The following is a 23689-nucleotide window of genomic DNA, read 5'->3' as shown; positions in this document are numbered from 1 at the left end:
CAGGCTCCACTCCCCGCCCTCCCACGATCTCCCCACTGCTCCAGAGGAATAGGATGTGTCCTACTTCACCCCGCCACAGTAGGTCAATTGGATTTGTTTTACAATTTCTTCATCTGTCAAGTGAAAAAAAAAAACACAACTCAACTTATAAAAACACACTTCTAAACAAACTGCACAGTTTGAGGTATCATCAGCACAAAGTGGATAGTAATAGTAATGCATGCCTTACAGCTGACGTTTTTCAGAACATTTCCATGTCTTATTGGTCAATCAAACGTACTGTCCCACCCCAAATTCAAACCACTGGTTAAGTCAGTTGCAGTGTCAGGCTAGATTGGATGCTCAAACAATTAATTGATGTGATCTATTGTAGAAATGACATCAGATTGCATGTTAAAGACATGGCCAATGTATATAAGCTAAGCAGGCCATGACTTTATGTTTAGAGAAAGAATAAGACAAGGTCATATCTGGTTATTCAGTGCAGAAAAACAAAAACATTGCCAAGGAAGTTTTAGATGAACAAAAGCCTAATGTTTTAAATTTACATAGTGTAAGCGGCCAAGTCTAATACTTTAAGCTGCTGAGGGATGCTGGATGGTGTTTGTAATGGACGCGCACGCTTGGGTTACTATTAACTGGAATGTCCACACAAGATGTTAAAATTGCTCATTGTTGTTGATTTATTTTACCGTTACTGGTCTTCATTTCCATATAGGCAAGAATCCAATGAACAGTCAGTAAATCCACCAATCCTTCACCTTTACAATGACTTGCCTAGCATGACAAACAACCTAGCGTAGCATAGCGTAGCGGTCAAAAACTGTGTACACCTTCCCTCCAGCAACACCTGTTCCCTGAAGGAAGGTTCCTACCTATATATTGTGAACAATCAAGAAAGAGTGACACCTACTGGACATAACTGTACATAAGACCAAAATGGCTCTTACATACCGGCCCCTAATTGGGATGAATCAATATACCAATTCCCATCACATAACATAGAGCCATAAACAAACATACACACATGATGCTTGTAACAAACCCCTTAACCAATAGACTCATGTAAAAAGCAAAGTTTTGCTACAGGCCTGTCAATAACACTTGACTTAGTTTGTAAACGAACAGAGCGCACCAGCCCCTTCTTGTCAGGGAATGTTTCCAAAACTCTTCCGAGGGGCCAGGATCCTCGAGGTGCCGTTGGATCCATAATGGCCACAATGTCTCCAGATTTAAGGCTATTTTTAATCTTGTTCCATTTCTGCCTCTCCTGCAGCAATGGTAGGTATTCCCTCACCCATCTCTTCCAAAAAAGGTCTGAAATGTACTGAACCTGTTTCCACCTTCTTTTTATGTATAAGTCATGAACATCAAACAATCCAGAAGATAAGGATGGTTTTCCCTTTAACAACAGAATATGATTGGGAGTGAGAGCTTCAAGATCCATTGGATCGTCAGACAATTTGGTGATTGGTCGATCGTTCAAGATTGCCTCCGCTTCACACAAGACTGTATGGAAACTGTCATCATCAAGTGTCTGCTGTTGGAATACTGCAGTGAGGATCTTCCTCAACATGCGGATTATCCGCTCCCAAACCCCACCATAATGGGATCCAGCTGGAGGGTTGAAACTCCACTTAATGCCCTTCTGACACAACACTCGTTGAATCTTAGCCTGATTCAATGATAAAAGTGCCTCCCGAAGTTCCCTCTCTGCTCCTACAAAATTTGTGCCATTATCTGAAAGAAGATTCTCCACTTGCCCTCTTCTACTGATAAATCGGCGAAGAGCATTAATGCAGGCATCTGTGTCAAGAGAATTGGCAAGTTCAAGATGAACAGCTCTACTGGCCAAGCAGGTGAAGATGACACCATAACGTTTCACTGTACCTCTTCCCTTCTTCACCTCTATTGGTCCAAAATAGTCAACACCTGTGTTGGTAAATGGCGGATGGTCTGGCATAATCCTCTCCTTAGGCAGATCAGCCATCTTCTGCCCCATCATCCTCCCATTATATTTTTTACAGAAGCAGCATTCTGCTACGACCTTCCTCACAGCTGAGGTTGCACCTGTGATCCAATACCTTCTTCTCAAAGCAGACAACATGTGATTACGCCCACTATGACCAAGCTGTTGATGTAAATCTTTCAGTATGAGGGTAGCCACATGCTGATCTTTAGAAAGGAGTAGCGGATGTTTTGTGTCTTCTGGCAATGAACCACATGTCAGCCGCCCTCTGACTCTCAGAAGCCCATTATCCAACCATGGATCCAACTTATAGATGGTACTCTGTTTGCTCACCGTATGCTTTCCAGAAGACAAAGCAGCAATTTCCCCAGGGAATCTTTTCTGTTGGCAATACCAAACTATAGCTGTCTCGGCTTCCATAAGATCCTCTATTGACAAGGTTTTTCCTCCTGTTGTACCTTTAGCTATTTGATTCCCTTGCTCCAGGACATTCCGTTTATTGGCTTCAGCAGTATCTGACTCTCTCCTCTTGCAAATCCTTCTCAACAACATCCTCTTCAACTTAAGAAACCAGGCAACTGATACTCTACGTCTCTTCCAATCTGAGAAGTAAGCCATCAACCTATTTGTACCCCTTGGTGAGCCTTGAGTATTAACACATTGACAAAGGCTTCCTTCTTGACCTCAAGGTCCTCAAACGCTACTGCAGTGTCCACCATATTTACAGGCCAATACTCTTCTGGTTTGTACAGAAACTTGGGTCCTTCTATCCATCTGTTGTTCTTGATAAAATCTCCAGCCCTCCTTCCTCTGGATGCATCGTCAGCTGGATTTTCCTTTGTGCCAACATATCGCCACTGTGATGTCTCTGTGGCTTCCCTGATGATGGAGACTCTGTTGGCAACAAAAGTATGAAACCGCTTGTCCTCATTCATGACATACTTGAGTACAGATGTGCTGTCTGTCCAGAAGACTGATTCTTCCAACTGAAGCCTCAGCTCTTTCTTTAGCATCAGATCAACACGGACAGCAAGAACAGCTGCAGTTAGCTCCAAGCGGGGAACAGTGATAGCCTTTAAAGGTGTTACTCGGGCCTTGCCCATGAGGAAGGACACATGAATGTTACTGTCGCTATTCTGGATTCTAAGGTAAGTGACTGTGCCATATCCCTGTTCGCTTGCATCTGAAAAATGATGAAGCTGTGCATGCATGTAGGAACCCCAACTCATGGGCTTAACGCATCTCTCAACCTTGAATTCAGAGAGTGCATTAAGTTCCTTCAACCACCGTGTCCAACCACGCAATATGTCATAGGGCACAGTCTCATCCCATCCAAAGTTCCTCCGGCATAGCTCCTGTAGCATGATCTTGGCAGGTAACACTACTGGTGCCAAAATCCCAAGTGGATAGTATACTGAACTGGACACTGACAACATTCCACGTCTTGTGCAAGACTTCTCCTGAATCTCCAGTTTGAACTTAAATGAGTCAGTTTCCGCACACCACAACAAACCAAGAGCTCTCCCAACAGGCAAGCTGTCCTTGTCCAGATCCAGCTCTTTCGACTCCTTGGCTCGACACTCCTCAGGAAAGGTTTGCAGGACAGTGCGCTTGTTGCTTATCCATTTTGTCAGAGTAAAACCTCCTTGCTGACAGAGATTGGAAAGATCTTGAACTAAAGAAACTGCTTCCTCTTCAGATGCCACACTCTTAAGGCAATCATCTACATAAAAATTCTCTTTGAGAGTTTGAACAACCTCCTCATGGAATTCACATTGATGATCATCTGCTGTTTTTTGCAATGCAAAGGCAGCGCAACTTGGAGAGGAGACAGCCCCAAAAAGATGGACAGTCATGCGAAACACTGACACTTCTTTTGTAAAATCTCCGTTCTGCCACCACAAGAAACGGAGGAAATCCCTGTCCTCTTCTGCCACCCTAACCTGATGAAACATTGCCTGTATGTCTCCCATGACAGATACCGACTCCTGCCTAAACCTTAGGAGAACACCAAGCAATGTACTTGTAAAATTGGGACCTTGCAGAAGGACTTGATTTAATGATGTTCCTTTGAATGCCGCACCACAATCAAAAACCACCCGTAGGTTCCTCTTCCTGGGATGACGTACACCATGGTGAGGAATATACCACACCTTGCCGCTGTCTCCTTTCAGCTGCTGAGTGGGCAATTGCTCTGCATATCCTTTGTTAATCCTTTCTCTGACAAATGCTACATACTCCTCATAAAACACCTCGTCTCTCTGAAATCTCCTCTTCAATCCAAGTATCCGCTGTTTTGCCAAAGAGAAGTTGTTAGGAAGATACACATTTTCCCTTTTAAATGGCAATTTCAAGGTATAATGATTGTCCTCAAGCTTGACAGAACTCTCAGCAATCTCCAAGAATCTAATATCCTCTCTTGACAATCCTTGCTCTTCTACACCTCGCTCATTGAAGTCATGGTTGAATTGTTTAAGCAACATCTCCTCCAGTCTACACACAGAAATCTTCCTCCTCAATGCTGCCTGCATTCAAAGGACCATTGATAACCCAACCTAATGCTGTTCTTATAGCATAAGGGCAATCCCCATGGCTATTTATGACTTCCCAAGGCTCCATCATCTTGGGAGCATTGTTTCCAATCAACAACTCAACGTTAGCCATTATACGGGGAAATTTAACCTTTGCCAAGTAAGGCCACTTGGACAAATCTCCTTTAGATACCATGTTATCAGAACTTACAGTCATTTGTTTCTGTGTGAGTGTTTGTGGAAGCTGATAGAAGATGCTATCATCAATATCGGATACTTCCAAACCTGAAAGTATGTATGCAGGTACAACTCTTTCCTGTCCCATAGTTTGTAACAGAAACTGAGTTTGCCTACCAGAAAGATTGAGCCGCTGCATAAGGCTTTCTGTACAAAAGGTCGCAGAACTGCCAGGATCCAGGAATGCATATGTCTGGATTGTATGATCTCCCTTACTGGCCTTGACTTGAACTGGTAAGATAGAAAGAAGACAGCGATCCTTTCCGGCCCCTGTATGACCACATGTTTCAGTAGATCCCAAGAACTTGTGTGCCTCTGACTCCTTGGAAGTTTTGTTGTAGTTGACTGTATTTCTGTCTATATGAAGCACAGTGGGATGGTGCTGACTACATATCCTACAAGTCAACCGCTTGCCACAGCTACGACTCATGTGCCCAGCACTTAAGCAACCAAAGCAAAGCTCTTTCTCCTTTAGAAATTCCATGTTTTCCCTATGCTTCCTTCCTTTAAATTGTGGACAGTACTCCAACAAATGATGCTTAGCACAACACAAACATAATGGCAATTCCCTTCTCACATTCTTAGTAGTTTCCCCAGATTCCACAGGTGCAACGGTAGTGGCAAATATGTTTCCTTTAACTCTGCCTTCTGAACGTAGCTTTGACCGATTAACAGGCCTCATGCTAGTTGGCAAGTCTCTAATATCACCAAACAAAGGATCCATTAGGATACTAACCTGTCTTTCAACAAATTGAACAAGATCTTTGAACAAAGCTGTGCATTCAGTAGTTTCCAGAATGTTATGTGCAACAACTCTCCACCGTTCTCTGAGCTTGAAAGGCAATATAGATATAATGACTCTCATATTGCTTGGCATATTTAACTCCTGAAGGTACTGCAGCACCTCAGTGACATTGCAAAAACCACGCAGAAAGAGAGCATAAGACTGCAAAGCATTAACATCCTCCCCCTTTATTGAGGGCCAAGACAACGCTCTTTCTAAATAAGCAGGGGCGATCTTATACTTATTGCCAAAATGTTCCTCCAATAACTGTTTTGCCCTAGCATAGCCAGAGTTAGGGGTCATGTGAAGACAACTGCGGACCAGCTCCCTAGGCTGCCTCCTAGTAAACTGTTCCAGATAATACAAGGAATCACTATGACTTGCCTTCTCCTCCACTCCCTTTTCAAATGCTCTTATAAATGAAACATAATGAAGAGGATCTCCATCAAACAAGGGAATGTCTCTTGCTGGTAAAGATGTGCAGCGTTGGTGTTGGACAAGAGCTGCTGTTATTTCATTTTGCCTTTGCATTATGGTGACAATGTCACCACCCTGACTCTCAATTTGTGGCTGAGAAATCACATGAGATGCAAGATGTCCATGAGACTGAACTGATGTCTGTTGAGAAATCCTATCGGGTGCAAGACATCCATGAGGTTGCACTGATGCATACTGAAAAACCCTATCAGATCCAAGAGGTCCATGAGGTTGAACTGAATGATGCTGAAAAGTCCTATCAGATCCAACAGGTCCATGAGACTGAACTGACTGATGCTGAGAAGTCCTATCAGATGCAAGAGGTCCATGAGACTGAACTGACTGATGCTGAGAAGTCCTATCAGATCCTTGAGGTCCATGAGACTGAACTGACTGATGCTGAGAAGTCCTATCAGATCCAACAGGTCCATGAGACTGAACTGACTGATGCTGAGAAGCCCTATCAGATGCAAGAGGTCCATGAGACTGAACTGATGTTTTTCGTAGTATATACTGGGAACTTGGTCTTTCTAAGTCCGTACATTCCTGCCATGTCTGCTGACAAATGTCCTGATACGACACAGAAGATGCCAAAGGAGGATCCACTACTGATACTTGGTTTTCCATTTTACTACTTACAGCAGATTCAAACTCCTCTGCCATTGGATTCAATATAATTGAGGTAGCTTTCTCCCCTTCCTTTTCCAATTGAGGATGCATATTATAAGAGGCTTTAGAAACACTGTGACATTCAGAGGCCTGTAAAACTGCAAGTTTAGCAGTAGATTCTGCTAGCATTGCCTTCAACTCCAGTTGCTCCTTTTTCCTCTTTATCTTCTGCTCTTGCTCCTCCAAAGCGTGTTTTTCCTTTAACGTTGCCATACGAGCGAGCAGTGCAGCCGTATTTGCCTCAGCTATAACTCTTGCAGAAGAAACACTACTGCATGTACTCGCTTTACTTGAACGTTTACTACCAACATTTGAAATACTATCATGTGGATCGACATCATCAACCTTGGCATGCATGACCTCATTTAAAGTAGGCCTAACTTCATTCTCAGCACATGATACCCACATTTTGACTTCAGCAATAAAATCATTATTCACAATCATTTTTGCTTTAAACCATATGTCATGTTTTTCCTTCTCACTTTCAGGTAACATACCCATCAAAGAATGATGAATACCTTTTGCTTCATCACACAAATTTAAAAGATCATCAAAAGCACTTTGTACATCTTTTACATTTGTTTGTTGCATCAGACCTTGCATATTTTTTCTTAAATTGGTAGCTTTAATTAACACAGATTTTCTATCACTCTGTAATTTTTCAACCTTTGCAGCAAATGCTTTAGGAGTTAATTTCACAACACGTTTTTCTTTGTCCGTTTGAACATCAAAGTCATTTAAAGCACTCAACTGTGGCGTTTCCATAGACCTGTGCTCACTTTCAGATGCCATAATACACAGAGAGTCAAAAAACACGATCGAAACTATTGAAACTAGTTCGCAAAGTTAGTTATTTTCTTTGACGACCAATGCATTGGATTTATGTCCCATGATGTGTGCACACAAAGTTAAATGGCCATTCAACATTAAGTAGCGCTACTAAACATACCTGTTCACGTTGGGCGCCATTGTTTAAACACAGCTCCTCTGCTGACGTTTATAGAACAGCTCCGATGTCTTTCGTTGCGCTGATGAATGTCCGTAACCCAGTAGGAGAGACGTGCGTGTGTAATCAACAGTTGCGAACGCTGCGATGTCCTCTTGTCACGATTGCAGCTGACCTTGGTCGTTGGTAAAGTCGATGCGAAGCTCTTCCATTAATACTTTATTCCCTTCGGCCAATTATGAAGCCCCAAAGTCACATATAGGCTAAACACAGTTCCTTTTATGTCGATATACAGTTTTTGACTAAATGTAAGCGGCCAAGTCTAATACTTTAAGCTGCTGAGGGATGCTGGATGGTGTTTGTAATGGACGCGCACGCTTGGGTTACTATTAACTGGAATGTCCACACAAGATGTTAAAATTGCTCATTGTTGTTGATTTATTTTACCGTTACTGGTCTTCATTTCCATATAGGCAAGAATCCAATGAACAGTCAGTAAATCCACCAATCCTTCACCTTTACAATGACTTGCCTAGCATGACAAACAACCTAGCGTAGCGTAGCGTAGCGGTCAAAAACTGTGTACACCTTCCCTCCAGCAACACCTGTTCCCTGAAGGAAGGTTCCTACCTATATATTGTGAACAATCAAGAAAGAGTGACACCTACTGGACATAACTGTACATAAGACCAAAATGGCTCTTACACATAGGATAAACTAAAAGAATACCTAAATGCATACTGGCACTTGAACTCTCGTGGAGGGTTTACTGTTGTGTGTCAGACTGGAGACTCCATCTTCAACTACACTTTTTGACTTTCCATAAAGTGCTTACACCGTGTTCTCTGTTTACAGTTTGACAAGCTCTGTTTGCAGAAGGCATTGTGAATGGCAGGATTGAAACGTTGTGTTCACGTAAACAGCAAGACAAGAGTTGGACCGGACCGGACCGTATGTCTGCTGCTGTCCTCACAATACACCTCACTGCTGCCCAGCTAGTTGAGACTGTTTGTCTAGTGTGTCTACTGCTGTTCCCTTTTCCCCAAGGATATCAAGACTGTGAGCTTAATTCTTAGCAGACTTTTCCCTCACACGACAACAAACCGTGCATTATTTATATGTTTTTAAGTGCCGTGCAGTCTTGAAATGTATATAATGTGTACTGCACATTGTGCATGTTGCATGGAAATAGCAGGTGCTGTTGGCGCAGGTGTGGCAAACGAATCAAACTTTATGGCCCGTGACCTGCACAGTGATTCAAGTAGGCAAAAAATAACTCTCCAGACTCCGCTAGTCTGATGGTATTTCTGTGGTGATGATATCATGTTTGTTTTCAAGGGACACTGACATCAACTTGCAACAGACATTACACTGGAGCATCTGCTATGAAACTACACAAGCCATTTATCAGCATAATAAAAGTCGAATCACTGAAGCAATGAGAAAAAGCAGTTAGAAATACAGATGTGTGAAAGGATTTGTAGCAACACGGTTGTAAACACAGGAACAATTAAAGAAGACACATCATTCAAATAGTCTTTGAACCTGTAGCATCATGAATCACTCTTCATTTTGAAGAAAATTTTAGATGAGTTGTGGCTGGTTGCCATGGCACAGCTATGCGGTTGCTATAGAGTGTTCTGGATGGTTGTTTACAGGCCTCTCAAAAGAGGGGGTCTCTTCAAATCCCTAATCCTACAGACAAAGGGAATAATTATTTACAGTTACAATTTGCCCCAATTACTACAATTACGTAATTGTCTATAATAGAGAAAATGATATGGCTTCTCACAGTCATGATCCATGACCCCTCTGATGCCATCCTTTTACAATAACATTAAACAAACAGAGCGCAAAACAGGAAACTGTTGGCAGAGATCTCGTTCATCACTCAAGTGAGTTTAAATTTGCTTTTCATAAGTCACATTGGAATCCCCATAGAAAATAAACTGCGCCTCATGAGTCATTGCCTCTTTCACACTAGCATGTACATTAATGGTACAGGCTGTTTCCTGAAAGATGACCGCTCCCTTCCTCCTGTCCTGTTGCTGCGTTCGTATCTGCTTCTCTCCAGTCAGCCTCACTATAGCTGTCAGAACAACACTCAACTATAGAGTAAAGGTTACATTGAAGGACTCGGACAGAGAAAACATTATGCAGGAGCGAAGATGATGGAGAGATCTTAAAGATCATTGATAGCAACGTGGCACTGTTCTGGGCTGGCACTGATACCGCTCACAGAGTTACCATAAGCTTTCATCTGCAAGACATGAAATAAATGTGCTGTGTCTGCAGAGAGCATTTGTTTAAATCTATGAGACCTTACACTGTTGAACACACACATTAGAGTGTGCCATGATTTGTTCCCTTATTTAAGACACAACTTTCTTATTTTATACATGACGTTTCCCTTAGTCTTGACTCAATGCCAATTTAGACAGGGTAAATAGTTCAAATGGGAGTTGGACCACCATATGCAAAGCACTTTTCTGCTATACACTTTGCTCTGTGCAAGGCAAACTTTATGGAGAAGTTCACAAAATGCATTCTTTAGTTTGTAAAAAGTGACGGGACTATTATACACAAATCAGCATGACGGAAGGTGTGTGAGGATGAAGGCTAAAATCTGAGAAAGTCTAAACTCTGAATTTTGTGCATCAGAATATACATAAACATATAGATATCGATAAAACAATTTAATCTGAGAAATAATATGTGTATTATTACATATAAATATGTGCCCTCTACAAGCTTGCGTTCTGCAAGTGAATGTCGCTTGATTGTGCCATCCCAAAGAAGCACAGTCACTTTTACGGACTTTTAAATTAAATGTTCCTTCCTGGTGGAATGACCTCCCCAACTCTATCCGGACAGCTGAGTCATTAGCCATCTTCAAGAATCGGCTTAAAACACATCTCTTCCATCTTTATTTGACCCTCTAACTTTAACACTCACTATTCTCATTCTATTCTTTAAAAAAATCTAACTACCTTTCTAATCTTTTTATATTCTATTTTCTTTTCATTAATTATGCAATTGTGTGTATGTGTAAAGACCTCTAACACTAGCTTGCTCTATTCTTTTTTTATTCTATCCGTTTTCTTTATATTATATTATTTAAAACCCCATGCTAGGTGTACTGTGTTAACCTAACTGAGACTTGTTATAGCACTTATATATCATTGCTCTTTTTGTTGTTTTTGATTGCTTCCAATGTCCTCATCTGTAAGTCGCTTTGGATAAAAGCATCTGCTAAATGAATAAATGTAAATGTAATGTAAATAAATATATGTTAAATATTTATTTTGTATAATCTTGATTATCACATTATTCATTATTTAATTTTACAATTATTAAAAAAACAAGTACAACTACGTTGCATCTTTCAAAACTTGACAAATCTGTAAAAAAAAATATATATATATATATATATATATATATATATATATATATATATATAAAGCATTTCACGGGTTGGGAGACTGTTAAAATATTATAATATTAAAAATGTAATATAAAAAATATATATAATATAAAAAAAAATTATATATTCTTGCAACATTTGTCAAACAGAAAATTATTCATTAGAAAAAATAGCGTTTGGGAAAACTACTTTTAAAATAGTAAACAAATAAAATATTATCTAACTTTCTAGTTGCTTAAATATTTGACACTTCAAAGCCGCCAGTACCATCTTTCCTATTACGTCATCAACATGAGCCGCGAGTCTTGACATTCAGAGACGCATGCTGAATGTTTTCATGAGTTTTTGACCTTTACATTAACGTATACCTTTTCAGTAAAGCCGGTAAGTGTATTAATTACATTTTTATGTACATACAAATAGAAATCTCTGTTGTTGTTGCTGTTTTATGTAAAAATTGGCCTCAGTGAGTAAAACAGATATGTGGGATTGGGTAACCTTAGCTAGCAATTGATTATTTAACTGAGCTGTTACCTGCAAGTTCGTTTAACAAGACCATTTACTACGTTTTAGGGGTCTGCAAAACATAAACGGTAACGGTATGTCCACGCGTCAAGCCTCGGTCCACGCGAAATGGATCATCGGTCAGGTGATCGGAACCCGGATGAAGAAGACGGCGAAGGTTCGAGTCACGAGACTTGTGCTCGATCCGTACTTGCTCAAGGTGAGATATGGTGACTTTTTTCTTATATTGTCTTTCTGTTTTTATTTTTTTACCCTTATATTGGCTCAAAATCTTTGTAGCTGTAAGCCTTAGGGTTATTTATATTTCTATGATAAGTAAAATAATTACTAATTATTTGTAAAATAGTTGGTTTATGCCAGAATTATCCTGATGTTTTCATCTGCTTTTTTTTTAGTACTACAACAAGAGGAAGACCTACTTTGCCCATGATCCTTTGGAGCAGTGCACTGTTGGGGATGTTGTTTTGTTGAAGGCCTTGCCGGAGAAAAGATCCAAACATGTCAACCATGAACTGGAAGAGATAGTGTATAAAGTTGGGACGGTGGTCGACCCGCTCACTGGGAAGAGGGTTGCTGGGAAGCAGTATTTGGAGCCTCTTACGGAAAGCACAGACGTATCTTTAACGGAAAAACTGGAGCAACTAAACATTACTGCCTCCACACCTCCTTCCGCCTCATAGTATTGTTTTTGTCTTTGATGTATGTACATAATTCATGTCTTGATTTTCACATAAAATATAATAACACTGTCTAGTATTTGTGAGGTCATTAACCATACATACAGCTGCTTCTATCTGCTGTCCTTTTTTGAAAACATGCATCATTTTATACTGCAAGTCTGTACTAATAGACTTAAATCACCATTTCTAGATAAGGATGGCTAAATAAAATCCACTAGTCATTAGTAGACATTTTTATTGAGAAGTTCAATCTGTCAGTGCCCTCTAGTGGAAGTAAAAAGACCTGTAATATATTCTGCACAGGCTTTTTTGTCATTGATGATGTGTCAGACCATGCTTTAAGGTATCTATATAAATTTACACTGCTGTGATTTTTATTACGTTTTAAAGAAGTCTCTTCTGCTCATCATGGCAGCATTTATTTGATCAAAATACTGGAGAGAAAAAAACTTATATTGTGAAATGTTATTAGAATTTAAAATAAGTGTTCTATTTTAAAATACTTTAAATTGTAATTTATTAATGTGATCAAAGCAGAGTATTTAACATCATTACTCCAGTCTTCTGTGAAACTTGATCCTTCAGAAATCATTCTAATATGCTACTTTATTATCAATGTTGGCAAAAAAAAAGTTGAAGCATCCTATTGTGTATTGAATACGTTGTCACAGTTCTTCTGGATTGAGTCTGTCTCAGTGGGTTCGGTTTCTTCAGGTCACAGACTTGATGATAGTGAGATCAGATCTCTGTGAAGCACTTGCTGTTGTCAGACTCAGACAATAATCTCACTGAATTATTACAGTTAATGGCAAAATGAATGTTGGAAATATAAACTGATATTTCCTACTGACACACTACAGCAAAATATAGAAATAATTGATTTATTTAGCTGGTGAAAATACTAGTGTTCTAATAATTCTGGCCACAACTGTATATATAACACTATCTAGAGTTAACATTATAGATGATATTTTCAAAAAGTCCTAAGTACACATTTATTTTATACCACATTTTGATACATAGCATGTCTCCTAGCATACTTTATTTAGTGTATACATTGCATTTTCATAGAATGTTCTATAATTCAGAAGACATGTAACAATTGTTTATTTAAAAGATAATTGAACATTAATACTGATATAACTTGCATAATTATTTGAAAACAATTTAAGTCTTAAAGATATTAAAAAGATGATTTCTATTTATTTCATTATACATTTAGACAAAACATTTATTTAAATTACTGTATTCATTCAGACACTGTCAGTTATAGGGTGAGATCTGACAAAGAGTCTATTCAAAAATATACTAAAATAGGAAAAAAGCCCCAAATCACGGATGTGCAAAAGCTGTGCACGCCATACAATATGTCATGTGCTTCCCATATCTTTCTGAATGTAAATAACACATTATTTTACTTCCATCACATGTTGTTTTTTTGTTATTAAAACTGAGTTTGCACAGTAAAGTGTTTCTGAGTGGTTATCACTGTGCCGACTCCATCGTCCTCTGAATATGAGACACTTCCAGCACTGGCATGAGGAGCTGGAACGCGTCCTGGATATATGATGCACTGTTTGATGCCTTAAAAGTGAAAATAAAGTGAAAAATATGTTAATACTCCTGTGAAGACATTAACATAGAAATCTTAAAACATCTTTTATATATATATATATATATATATATATATATATATATAAAATAGGTTAAAATTGATAGCCTGAATGCACTGTAAGTCGCTTTGGATAAAAGCGTCTGCTAAATGCATAAATTTAATTTAAATATATATATATATATATATATATATATATTTTAAAAAATATATATATTTATTTATAAACTAAGCAGAAAAAAAAAGAAAAAATCAAGACAAACCTCCAGAAAAATGCTGGTAATAAGTGGATTGAGAACATCTCCCTTTTCATTTGCCTGTAATACAAACATTTTGACTTGATGGCATACAAAACTCACATTTTATAAATGACCATAAACATATTACAGATCTCTAAATTATAAGAAGCCAAGCATCTTACCCCAATTGTAGTCAAACATGACGTGAACTTTTTAGATAGTAGTGACACCTCCTTACAAATTACAATAGTAACTCTGAAATTGAAACACATTATGATTTAAAATTTTCTCCAAATGGCAATTTTGCACAATTATTGCAAGATAACTCACTGCGATAGGACTTTGGCTTGTTCTGTGGCCATCACCCCCTCAGGGTTACAGTGGAGCAGAATTTCAGCGCTTTTGTGGAACTGCTCTATGGATCTGGCTGTGAACTCGGCCAGGCTTGTAATGGCAAACAAATGGGCCTCCTATGAAAATGAAACCTCAACTGTCAGAGCACAACACAAATATACATTATTCTAAGATATATGTATGCATATCTCAAAAGTAATTTAGTACAGTTTAGGCTAAATAACAAGAGTGCAAACCTCAACACTGCATTTTGTCACTGCCATTTTCTGTTCTTTCTCCTCTTTTTCTTCTTCTTCTTCTTGATCTGGATTTTCACTTTGTAGCTTGATGTTTGTGATATGGTTGAATGCGTTTTTTCTCGCCTGAGTGGATATGAGTAAGTGTAGATAATCTGACATGCAACATACTTTAAGATTACAATTACGAAGAGATGCTCAAGTGATACCTTGCTAAGTTTGTCTGCCGATGTGGAGATCTGTAATCTTTGGAGGAGATCTGTCAGTTCCTTCACAAAATCCTCGCCATCATCACCTGGGAATAAAAGTTTTTTTTTGTTCTTAAAGGTCCCATGATGTGGATTATTTTCTTTTTTTGTATTTTATTTTTAATGTGTACTCATATTGTTAGTAAGATTTTTACATTTAAAATTTAGAAATAGAAGGCATTTTTAAATCCTGATTTTAGTCCTCTTGCCTGAATGCTCTGTTTGAAGGGGCGTGTCTGCTGTGATACTCAGAGTAAACACCAGCTGTTGTGATTGACATCTGATATCTTTGCATTTGAAATGCATATTACATGTGGAACCCCTCTCAAATACTTTTACTATGTTTTTTTTTACTATTACAGCTTTCGAGATGAACGAATCGTGGAAGTGTTGATTATAGCATTATTATTTAGATATTTCCCATCACATGAATCGCTGCAGTGATGAGCATTGAGTAGACAGAGTCTGTTTATCGAGTGAATGCAGTGATCTCATCATTGCAACGCATTTTCTCTCACAAAATGCTTTGACCACAACTAACAGCAAACACAATATCGACATGAATACAGTTAGAGCTTCATTGTGCAGCATAACAGCGTCATTCATTATAACGGCAGTTTGGGCAAATGTGCAGATATAACGTTACTCGCGATGTGTGATTGACAGCTCCGAACAATATAAATGGAGCATTCTTTGATCACTCTCTGTAGTTAAAACACAATTTAAATAAGAGATTTGTTCCATGCTACTAAGAGAAATAATGTGAAGTTGATTGTTTAGTCACTGGCTTGATTGAGTGATGCATAAACAGTATTAAACGATTTAGAAAGAAAGTCTGTGTGAACTTGAATGATTAGCTACACATCAGAAATCACTGATCACAGATCAGGCATTAATGAACACTGTTACTCACTGTTTGTGGCGGTGAATCCATATCGTAAAAGTCTGTTTGTAATGCATGTGCTGACATTGCGACTGAATTAAATGTAAAAAATAAGCTGAATAAATTCTCTCAAATTTCTCGGGGTGGGCAAAGCAGAGAAAGGGGAGGTAACCTTTCCCCTTATGACGACATAAGGGAAAGATTCCAGATCAGCCCGTCTGAGCTCTCGTTTCTCAAAGGCAGAGCAGGACACCCAGAGCTTGGTTTACACCTATCGAAATTTCTAGCCACTGGGGGACCATATACAGGCTAGAGGAACTAGTATTAATGTTAAAAAAAAACTCATAAAGTGACATTTTCATGCGATGGGACCATTAACATAAATTTATAGTTAATTTACTGAGTCCGAGATTTCAAAAATGTTAACATCTCTATATTTTTTTTGATTGAAGCTTTGTGTTCATCGTAAGCTTTTACCCTTCGCATCATCCTCCAGCTCGTCATCAAACTCCATAAGGGAAAAAGGCTCTTTAATCTCCTGAAGTACTTGTTTTAGTTTAACCAACTCCTCACCGGACAGAGTGGTAAGCACAGATTTCACCTGCACACAAACATAACACCGGAGTTCAAACCCTTCACCGTTTTAAATTCTAGCATTGTTTTATAGTTGTAAAAAATTCCACCGACTTTATCTTCACTCTCTCTAGAGAGGATCTCCAAAGCTTCCAGATGGGACAGGCCTTGAAACTCATCAAACAACATCCCATAATGAGCCTTCTTGTCAGTTTCTGAAGTGAAGTTTTCAGCTTTCTGCTGCTCCTCACGTTCTTTGGCTTCCCTCAAGACCTTTAAGAGATGAAAAACAGAATCAGGTCAGTTCAAATTATGAATCTGCCAAGATGACAATGTTTGTTCAAGTAAAGGTCATATATTTCTGCAGGAGTGTCTGAAGGGGAGCTGAAGTTGCGAGAGACAGTCCTCATAGCTTCTGCACCTGTGACAGTGTGGAGTTTCTGTTCATCAGTCCCTTTGTTTTCTTGAAGCCGGGGTCTCCCTCTGCTATCACATCCATGGTCTTCTTCCCAATAAACTCCAATGCATCCAGACCACCACTTATTACTGTCTTACCCTAGTCAACAACCATAGGAAAACAGAATAAATAAATATACAATCAAATAAAATAATTAAAACAATGAATCTCAAAATGATTTTAGCTTTATTATCAAACAGCATAAATTAGCTTGCCCTTACCGTACTCTGAACTACAGTGGAGAACGATGACAGCATTCCCATACTACTGGAGGAGATCATTCCCATAGCACCACCCATCCCATACGTCTTATCCCCTTCATCTTTACTTTCCTTGTTACCAGCTGAATCTGCAGAGCAAAAAGCAGAAAGATCATCAATACTTGTGAACTGGTGCGCTTGGTCTTATCTATCCCATGTCAATCAAAGAGCACATCCTTACCATCAGTTTTTTCTTTTTCCGCTTGAGCTGAAAGCTCCTCAGGACTTGGGATTCCTAGAGACGTCTCTGCTTTCTCAATGACCTGTGTCAACCCTTGGCCTTTGACAATGAAAGGATAGTGTGAGTCTTGATGATATAAAAACTGAGCTGTTTAATAGAAAAGTGAAAATCTTGAGTCTCTTACCCACAGTAGCTACAGTGGCAGTAGCAGTGGAGAGGATAGATTTACCCCAGCTACCCCAGTAACCCCAACCTCCCTGGGAAACAGCCGTCTCTGGTGAGGCCTGATGGAAATAAGTGACATTTTATATACCCGTATTTTTCGGACTATAAGTCGCACCTGAGTATAAGTCGCATCAGTCCAAAAATACGTCGTGATGAGGAAAAAACATATAAGTCGCACTGGACTATAAGTCGCATTTATTTAGAACCAAGAACCAACAGAAAACATTACCGTCTACAGCCGCGAGAGGGCGCTCTATGTTTTCAGTGTAGACTACAGGAGCACTGAGCAGCATAGAGCGCCCTCTCGCGGCTGTAGACGGTAAGGTCTTCTCTTACAGAGCGGAAAGGTGGGCTTTAAAAAGACAGGAACTAAAAGTAAATGTAATACTGTAAATGTATTATAACGGACCACAAAAATAAAATTAGAAAATGAAAATAACTTGTTAATGCTGATAATATGGGCACTTATTGAAATGTTACACTTCAAATCAGCCACAGTGAAGTAGTCTTTGATTTAAATATCTTATCTGAAGTTCAAAACCTAATTTGACAAATAGAACACTGATTACATTGTTAATGTAAAAATATAATATACATTTTTTTCTTCTGGTAGTGCAAGTAATGTTTATTTAGCCAACAACATGTGACTGGGACAGAAATTTACATTTGATTAAAAAAAAACTCATTTCAGAACACCACTGCACAGTACTGATATACATATATGTTTGGTAGAAATGTGATAAAAGCTTACGTCTGAAGCGCTCTCTGCTGGTTTTTGTGTCTCTGGGCTCTTCTGTTCTTCTGGTGGAGGTTTGTGCTCTGGTCGTCTCCTGGTCTTTCGGGTTGGTGCTACATCAGTGGAGCTGTCCCTCTGAGTCTCAGCAGATGCCTCATCTCGTGTGAGTGATGAATGCTCTTTGGGCTCTTGGTCCACTGATTTCTCCGTTTGGTCCTTTCTGGAGCTTTCGTTGTCGGACATCTTAATCACATACCAGTTTCCTGAAATGGACATATAAACAGATAATTACTTAAAGTAAGTCCCGCAGTTATAACAACTGCTGTAGTACATACTTAGCAAATAAGCCACATTAACGTTAATTCTGTCTCTATACTGTACTGTACTTAAAGCGAAGCTAACTTTCTTCGACAATAGTTAGTCAGTATCCAGTGAGCTGAACGCTATAAATGGAATTATAACCAAGACTTTAATATTCAAATAAACAAGGGATAAACATTACATACACAACCTATTGCCCCGGTTTGTCTTCTCTGTCGTGCGGCCACGTCACTGGACTTAGCCCTGCTGTGTTTTGTTTTTCCCGTTACACTCGCTCTTCCATCGAGGAATGAAAATAGACTCCACATTTTTATTCCGCCGCCTGCTGTTTGGAGGAAGTACTTTAGGACCAACAGCATATGCATTTATGTAAAAATATTTTTGTTAATTTTACTGTAAAAAATAACGATGTTACGAAAATTATGAGATATTATCGACTGTATATTTCTAACTATATTTAATACAATCGGTTAATTATCCACATTATAGCCACAGTTCATCAGAACTGACTTAATATGTTTTTTCCCCCTGCTGTCAGGTTTTTGTAAATTAACAGTTTTTACTGTTTCACATTTTTATATTAACATTTTTCATGGCAGTTACAGTACTACATGACTGTAGAACATTTTATAAAATATGTAACTTCGAACTGAAGTCCATACACTTTCCTGTTTCAGTCATTTATATTTTTACTGAAGTACATGAAACATAATTGTATCATTGGCACAGTGCATTAGTTATGTTTACAAATATAGTTTAAATATTGTTTTAACCATAAAAAAATAATTTTTTTCACTTTTAGAAAACATACAAAAAAAGTGACGCAACGCTTCCAGATTACAGTTAACTTCAAAACTCATCACAAAAACTACACGCCCCAGAAATCCACCACTAATCTGATTGGCTGGCGTCCACACTATTGTGTGTTTTTGGCTTCTGTGATTGGTTTACTGCTGTGGTCGTAGATGAGTCTCGACCTTCTCACGCAACAGCATCAGAAACGAAAATGGCTGAAGAAGAGGTCGAGCAAACTTCTGGCATTCTTCAGGAAATTTTCACTTCGCCTCTGAACATTAGCTTGCTATGTCTCTGTTTATTCCTTTTGTACAAAATCGTTCGCGGAGACAAGCCTGCAGACTTAGGCCCAGTTGAAGAGCCGCTGCCTAAACTAAAGAAAATAGATTTTACTTTAGCAGAACTGCAGGAATACGATGGACTGAAAAACCCCAGAATCCTGATGGCTATCAACGGGAAAGTGTTTGATGTCACGAGAGGAAAGAAGTTCTACGGACCAGGTAACACGCGAAGATCACAAATTCAGTCGCGGGTCTTATTTCAAACTTTTCTCAGGGTGATTTTATTGTGCTGTAATTACTTGAACTACTTTGTCATATTTGCGAGTTTTTCGTTTTAAAATATTATATTAAATTAAATTACATTTATGCATTTAGCAGACGCTTTTATCCAAAGCGACTTACAGTGCATTCAGGCTATCAATTTGTATCTATCAAATTATATATCTATTAAAATGCATTAATTTAATTCCAGACACGCCCCTTTACGTTGCACTTTTTAAACCATGTACAAATGCCAAGTCATAACCCCTAACCTACTGGAAATTTAGGATAACGGAGATGTCACGCAACCCTGTTTAAGCCTGCATCAATGTTTACATTATTTTGCTTCTGATACTGTGACGTCATAGCAGTATTTTGTCCGTTTTTGGAACTTTTGTGCACGCTTTTGCAATGCCAAAACTGCTGGTCATCAGTGAATGATTAACCAAACTCGGATAAAGGTTGACTAGACTAGACTAAAGATGTCCTCTATGCACAGAGTGCTCCATTAAAAAAATGGTGCTTCATTAAAAAAAATGTATACTACTTGTTTAGCATTCCTGTTAAGATGATATATTTGTGAAGAGCTAATACCCATTTGTTCACTTTTAGAGGGCCCTTATGGGGTCTTTGCGGGCCGAGATGCATCCAGAGGACTGGCCACGTTCTGTTTGGAGAAGGAGGCCTTGAAAGACACTCATGATGATCTTTCAGATCTCAATGCTATGCAGCAGGAGAGCCTGAGCGAGTGGGAGACCCAGTTCACACGTGAGTTGAAGGACACCTTTCGTTCCAGATTTTGCAGTTGCGCTCTTCGGGAATGAGTCAGAAAGGCTTCATTGCTAAACGTTGAATAAAAGCTTGTATTTGCCTCCACAGAGAAATATGATTACGTTGGGAAGCTTCTTAAACCTGGAGAAGAACCGACAGAGTACACAGACGATGAGGAAGTCAAGGACAAAAAGAAGGATTAGAACACTGAGATCACAGATTATGTTAGATATATGATGTAGTTTTGTTGCAGTCACATTTTGCTGATAGCTAGACAGCAACCTCCATGTCATTTTATATACATCACTGTGACGTTAATTAGCCCGCCATACGTTCATAAACAGAATTTCATATCACTGTGTTCATTAAACTAATGTAGGATATGTTATATCTACAGCAACTGTGTCTCATAATCATGTCATTTGAAGAATTCTTGGTAAATTATATTCTTCAGGAATATATGGTTTCCTGTAAATATAGAACACAATTTCTCATCTAAATTTTTACAATAGAATGCTTTTAAATGAGTGCCATAGTAAAAGTTGGAGTGGTGCTGTCATTCAGGGTTGATTATTAAACCAGTTTCTCTGATACAGATTAAGATTAGACCCATGCTAAAGAGGGTTTTGAGTAAACTTATCACATGATAGTCTTAACATCTGCTCAGGACATTTGTAGATTAGATACACGTAACATTCCATGAGATTATGTTTTCAACTTTTGTTACCAAGACAAGTGTTTGCAAAACACCTTTTCTGTTCATAATTTTCATTATTAAAGAATATGATTTATTATCATTGTGATTTACTGATTTTGTTTTAAAGCTCTACGTTCGTTTAAATTCTACATTGCTTATTAGTGGTGGTGTATCCATGAACCCACACTCTCGTGTAGTTGAATTAAGCATTTATCAAAGCATTTGCTCCAGCTGAACTCTCCCTGTAGCTAGTTAGCTTTATAAAGCCTGTTGTATGATAATTGGCCTATAGATTATCAACATGATCAAATCTGCTGTAAAACCTGTTTTACACAATCTACTACATGCCTTCTGTCATCTGATTAAGACTTTTTTTTTTAGCAAGTAAATGGCCTGTTTGTATAATTCTAGAAATATCCACCCTGTGATTTTGATGTGAAATCTAATGATTTTTATAAAGTAAATGTAAGAATAACTTCTGTATTTTCATTAATATTTCAAGATAGACATTTACTGGACTTGACGACTTGATTGTCCATACAGGTTTTCTTTTTATTTTCGTGTAAAAATATATTAAATGTGATACAACAGGCTACTGAGAAACGTATGTGTGCATTGCACTGCATTGTGGAAGTCAATGGCTAGACAGCAACTGTTTTGTTACCAACATTCTTCTGAACAATTTATTTAGTGTTCAGCAGAAGAAAGAAACGCAGGTTTGGAACAACTTGAGTGTGCCTTTTACATTTTTGGGTGAACTATCCCTTAATTTAAAGGGGAATTTATATATCATCTAAAGATATATTACTGGAAGATAAAAATGAAAACAGGAACTTATATGTATTTTATGTAAGCAATCTGTTATATTGTTAAAATAACTATGATATACATAAACTATTCAAATTTGTATTTCAAATGTAATCTTTTTTTGGTCACAGATATAACATCTGTAACAAATTTCATATTTTTACTCAGTTTGAGAATGAATAAAATTGCAACTTATTTTATACTTGAGTGTGAGCTCCATATTCTCTAGAACATTAAATAAAAGCCTGATGAAGCAAATATGATACAACACATATGCAAACTTTTTTAAGGATTACTTTTATATACTTTAAATAAACTGTAAAGATTTATTTTTTTCTTCATATGTTAGGTTTTAAATAGTGCTGGGAAGGTTAATTTGGAAATGTAAAAGGTTACAGATTACAAGTTACCCCATTTAAAATATAATAAGTAGTGTAACTTATTTCAATTTCTTTCTTAAAGTAATATAATTGGCTGTTTAATAATTTTTTGAGTATTTCTTTTTTTTTTTTACATTTATAACGAATGTTTTCAACTGTTAATCTTTTTTAAATATTTAAACCATGCACGGTTAACCTTACAGTATTACTGTAAAACTTTCAAAGTCCTCAAAAGTTGAATTAAGATTATAAATATATTATATATCTTTGCTCTTTTTGTTGTTTTTGATTGCTTCCACTGTCCTTATCTGTAAGTCACTTTGGATAAAAGCGTCTGCTATATGAATAAATGTAAATATATATGAATATATATGAATAAATATATATAAATGTAAATGCTATATGAATAAATGTAAATATATATATATGAATAAATGTATATGAATATATATGAATGAATATATGAATATATGAATATATATGAATAAATGTAAATGCTATATGAATAAATGTAAATATATATATATATATATATATATATATATATATATATATATATATATATATATATATATATGTTCATCTTCAGTTCTCTCTTCACAGCAGTTCAGTCAGTGAACTGTTTGAGTAAATGAATTACTCCGGGATATTGGTTTGTTTTATCTCAGAGGGAGTTTCAGCCACATTAAAAAAAGTTAACAGCTTAAAGGGATAGTTCACCCAATAATCAAAATTATGTCATTAATAACTCACCCTCATGTCGTTCCAAACCCGTGAGACCTCCGTTTATCTTGGGAACACAGTTTAAGATATTTTAGATTTAGTCCGAGAGCTCTGTCCCTCCATTGAAACTGTGTGCACGTTATACTGTCCATGTCCAGAAAGGTAAGAAAAACAACAAAGTAGTCCATGTGACATCAAAGGGTCATTTAGAATTTTTTGAAGCATCAAAAATACAGTTTGGTCCAAAAATAGCAAAAACTACGACTTTATTCAGCATTGTCTTCTCTTCCGTGTCTGTTGTGAGAGAGAGTTAAAAACAAAGCAGTTTGTGATATCTGGTTCGCGAACGATTCATTCGATGTAACCGGATCATTTTGAACCAGTTCACCAAATCGAACTGAATCGTT

At 37.8% G+C, this 23689-nt stretch overlaps 3 protein-coding genes across 3 annotated transcripts; 2 read left to right on the top strand and 1 right to left on the bottom strand.

Moving 5' to 3' along the window:
• Positions 1-11293: 11293 nt before the first annotated feature.
• Positions 11294-12309, top strand: LOC132130323 (small ribosomal subunit protein uS17m-like). Its single transcript, XM_059542008.1, has 3 exons — positions 11294-11421; positions 11611-11761; positions 11958-12309. Exons 2-3 carry the CDS (start codon positions 11639-11641, stop codon positions 12240-12242), a joined length of 408 nt encoding a protein of 135 aa, XP_059397991.1. The 5' UTR covers positions 11294-11421; positions 11611-11638; the 3' UTR covers positions 12243-12309.
• A 1363-nt stretch (positions 12310-13672) lies between these two features.
• Positions 13673-18883, bottom strand: LOC132130996 (protein FAM114A2-like). Its single transcript, XM_059542938.1, has 14 exons — positions 18758-18883; positions 18262-18509; positions 17470-17569; positions 17286-17384; positions 17066-17193; positions 16809-16943; positions 16502-16660; positions 16292-16415; positions 14893-14978; positions 14684-14809; positions 14424-14563; positions 14276-14348; positions 14118-14171; positions 13673-13826 (listed from the first exon to the last, which is right to left on the bottom strand). Exons 1-14 carry the CDS (start codon positions 18873-18875, stop codon positions 13728-13730), a joined length of 1689 nt encoding a protein of 562 aa, XP_059398921.1. The 5' UTR covers positions 18876-18883; the 3' UTR covers positions 13673-13727.
• Positions 18884-19527: 644 nt separating this feature from the next.
• On the top strand, positions 19528-21175 carry LOC132130997 (membrane-associated progesterone receptor component 1-like). Its single transcript, XM_059542939.1, has 3 exons — positions 19528-19862; positions 20517-20672; positions 20784-21175. The coding sequence occupies exons 1-3, from the start codon at positions 19574-19576 to the stop codon at positions 20876-20878; spliced, it is 540 nt and encodes a 179-aa protein (XP_059398922.1). The 5' UTR covers positions 19528-19573; the 3' UTR covers positions 20879-21175.
• The last annotated feature ends 2514 nt before the right edge of the window (positions 21176-23689 follow it).

Source organism: Carassius carassius, chromosome 47 (assembly GCF_963082965.1).
Source record: "Carassius carassius chromosome 47, fCarCar2.1, whole genome shotgun sequence".
In the NCBI taxonomy this organism is placed as follows: domain Eukaryota; kingdom Metazoa; phylum Chordata; class Actinopteri; order Cypriniformes; family Cyprinidae; genus Carassius; species Carassius carassius.
This window is presented reverse-complemented; position numbering and strand designations above follow the sequence as displayed.